At 37.1% G+C, this 3,491-nt stretch overlaps 1 protein-coding gene across 1 annotated transcript; it reads left to right on the forward strand.

Moving 5' to 3' along the window:
* The first annotated feature begins 373 nt into the window (after positions 1-373).
* Positions 374-2,508, forward strand: LOC142639128 (chlorophyll a-b binding protein 5, chloroplastic-like). The gene is made up of 2 exons (XM_075813238.1): positions 374-731; positions 1,646-2,508. The coding sequence occupies exons 1-2, from the start codon at positions 580-582 to the stop codon at positions 2,295-2,297; spliced, it is 804 nt and encodes a 267-aa protein (XP_075669353.1). The 5' UTR covers positions 374-579; the 3' UTR covers positions 2,298-2,508.
* The last annotated feature ends 983 nt before the right edge of the window (positions 2,509-3,491 follow it).

The raw sequence follows: 3,491 nt of genomic DNA on the forward strand, positions 1-3,491 counted from the left end.
TTAACATTTCTCAATTATAAAATAGAAAATTCATATTTAAATATTAAAAAATTCTACCTAAATTTATATGAATGATTTAAATTCTATCTAGCTGGACCCAAAAAATAAAAAATAAATATGGGTAATTGAAGCAATGATTTAATCAATTTCAGTTGATGACATGGCGAGTTATTGGCCAATGGACATTCATGAAGTGGCATCAGTCCAACCCCAAACAAGAAGAAATGTGTGGTAAGATACATCTGTGGCGTTTATTGATTCACAAAAAAAAAAAAAAGCTATGGAGTTGGACATCACACCAACAAAAAATCTTTCATTCTGACATATATGGCTAAACATATATTATCCACACTCTCATCCCAAAGAAGAAATCAGCATGGAAGGAAATCCACATCCAATATGTGAACCAATAGGATGGTGCTGATGTGTAGTGTAGATAGTATATCCTAATCCACAACATCTTCGCATTCCCTTAATTATAACATAACATTGACATCTCTCTCGCTCTCTCAATCCCCTGACCCCTTTCAACATATATACACACAAAAAACACACAGAAGAAGCTTACCGTGCTAAATCATGGCAACTTCCACCATCCAACGATCTGCATTTGCCGGCCACACCCACACCGCTTTGAAGCAGTCCAATGACTTCATCCGTAAGGTTGGTGGCTTTGGCGGTGGCCGCGTTACCATGAGGCGTACAGTAAAGAGTGCTCCACAAAGCATTTGGTAATAACCTTTCTTATTAATTAGCATCAATATGCATTATTAACTCTTTACCTTTCCTGCTGAATTAGTAAGTCATTCACTTTAGTTAAAAATTAGTACCCATATTAATTAAACACTGTTTTCAAAGTTCATCAATTTTAGAGTAAAGAAACACTTGCAAAAGCCAGAAGGAACAAAGTTTCCTTAAAATGTAGTAGATTACGAGGTGGCCAACATTAGAGGCCAAACTTTATTTTTACACGTTAATGCAGCATGTTTAAATTTTCATTCAATTCACAGATCAAAAGAGAAAACAAAACAAAACAAAACCAAAAAAATTGTTTTAATCAATTACTTCTACAATGAAGAATGCAGTGACACACTTAAGAGTTTCAGTTTAAAGATCCCTTTACACGAGCAATGCTAGAGCAGTGTAGACCGGTCACAGTTATCCATGTAACAAGTTATGGCAATAGTTGTGAGATTTTTTGTGTGTCTAGCGTTTTCTGAATTAAAATCCTACTTCCAAGAGTATCATTATTTCTGAATATGTTATCTATTTCTAATACATCAATTGCTGGAGTCATTCCGATTTACATATGGTGGCATTAAACAACATGAACTAGTAAATTCCTTCGTACTCCAATACTATCACCAAATTATTTATAAATCAAAATAGTCTGATTGGTGGACTCATAATAGTCTTAGCTAAAACAAAAACTATTATACAATCATGCTGAAAGAAACTTTTAACAACCTGTTTTAGTTCAACTTATTTACTCGAGAAGGAAATTATTATCACGGAAAATTTTCTCTGCAGTGTTAGAAAGATAATTTGTTCATGGGAAATTCATATGAAAACTTTTTAAGTCCATACCCCTTATGTTAAACTACAAACTCACATAATTAACGTGTAAATGTGACAAATTAAACAGGTATGGCCCAGACCGCCCAAAGTACTTGGGACCATTCTCTGAGCAAACTCCATCATACCTTACTGGTGAATTCCCCGGTGACTATGGCTGGGACACTGCTGGATTATCCGCAGACCCTGAGACATTTGCTAAGAACCGTGAGCTGGAGGTGATCCACAGCCGATGGGCCATGCTTGGAGCGTTGGGCTGTGTGTTCCCTGAAATCCTTTCAAAGAATGGTGTCAAGTTTGGTGAAGCAGTTTGGTTCAAGGCTGGTGCACAGATTTTCTCTGAAGGTGGTCTTGATTATCTTGGCAACCCAAACCTCATTCATGCACAAAGCATCTTGGCAATCTGGGCTGTTCAAGTTGTGCTTATGGGCTTCATTGAAGGGTATAGAGTTGGTGGAGGACCACTCGGTGAAGGACTTGACCCCATTTACCCTGGTGGTGCCTTTGACCCACTTGGACTAGCTGATGATCCTGAAGCATTCGCCGAATTGAAGGTGAAGGAACTAAAGAATGGGAGGTTGGCAATGTTCTCCATGTTTGGTTTCTTTGTTCAGGCTATTGTTACTGGAAAGGGTCCAATTGAGAACCTGTTTGACCATGTTGCTGACCCAGTCGCCAACAATGCATGGGCCTACGCCACTAACTTCGTCCCTGGAAAATGAAGAAACTCTGTTGTAATTTGACTCCTTAATCTTGTTTTTTGTGTTCAACTTTCTATTGTTCATCAGTATAAATTAAGCGGATTCTATTGTATAAAACCCTCAATCAGAGGGTAATACATTGGCAGTTGAATCACCATATCCGAGGATACACTACCCCTTTGGGATGCGGTCTCACTTGGGTGGAAATGCATTAGTTACCCATCATGCCAAACCTTAGTTTCTTAGCTAATGGAGTAAATGATCCAAGCTTTGTTGAGGGTAGAATGTTAAAGCTTGGTTTAATAATAAAAGTAAAATATTCAAACTCGACTTGAGTACGAACTAAACGTACAAACAATGTTTGAACTCGGCTTAAAAATTTGAACTTGGCTTGGATTATCTTAATTCATTAGTCAAGCCAAGTTTGAACTCAATATCAAACTCTTGAATGCAAGATCCAACTCAAGTACATTATCCAAGTCCATAATAAGAATATTAGCAAACTCACTTGATTTGGATAGGTGGTCCTAACTCTCAATTAATTAAAGTTTGAGTAAGATATGAGTTTATTTTCCAAATTCATGTCAAGCTTATTACCAAGTGCATAAATGAGCCTAGGCTCAACTTGGTTGTTATCAAGCTTTATTACTCACAAGCCTATTCATAAATAGTTTTTATTGCTCTGGATCAAGTCATTTACCAAACAAGTCTAAAACTAAATCTCAAATTTGCCTTGTTTATAAACAAAAAAACATTAATGAGCTTTTTATCAAGCCAAACCCAAGCCATTTATGAACAATTTTATTCACTTAGAGCATTCCCATCAGGTGTGCTATGCCAAATGCTATTTTACCACATCAAAAGCTACTTTATCAATTTTAACACATCATTTTACAATTTACTGTTCATCACATCTTCTATTTTTCAATTCTATACATTAAAATAATATATACAAATTAAAATAACATTAAAAAAACCAACCATATAAATGTATTCCCACCGTCACTCCCTCCAACTCACTGCCACCCCCACCACAGCCCATCGTTGATACAAAACCACCACCACATCCCACCATTCTTACAAACCCATTACCACCAACCAAAATCAACCAACCAACAACAACCAAAACAAGCACCAAGAGAGAGAGAGAGATCGGCGAGGTGGAGAGAGGAGATGTCGGCGGCTCCAAGCAAGACAGCTCCAGGCAAGATCGGC

Source organism: Castanea sativa, chromosome 6 (genome assembly GCF_040712315.1).
Source record: "Castanea sativa cultivar Marrone di Chiusa Pesio chromosome 6, ASM4071231v1".
Classification (NCBI taxonomy): domain Eukaryota; kingdom Viridiplantae; phylum Streptophyta; class Magnoliopsida; order Fagales; family Fagaceae; genus Castanea; species Castanea sativa.

Bases quoted from the DNA above. Each gene is read 5' to 3' on its own strand.
- LOC142639128 (XM_075813238.1), top strand. From the start codon at position 580: ATGGCAACTTCCACCATCCAACGATCTGCATTTGCCGGCCACACCCAC. The intron at 732-1,645 runs GTAATAACCTTT...CAAATTAAACAG, and splicing joins AGTGCTCCACAAAGCATTTG to GTATGGCCCAGACCGCCCAA.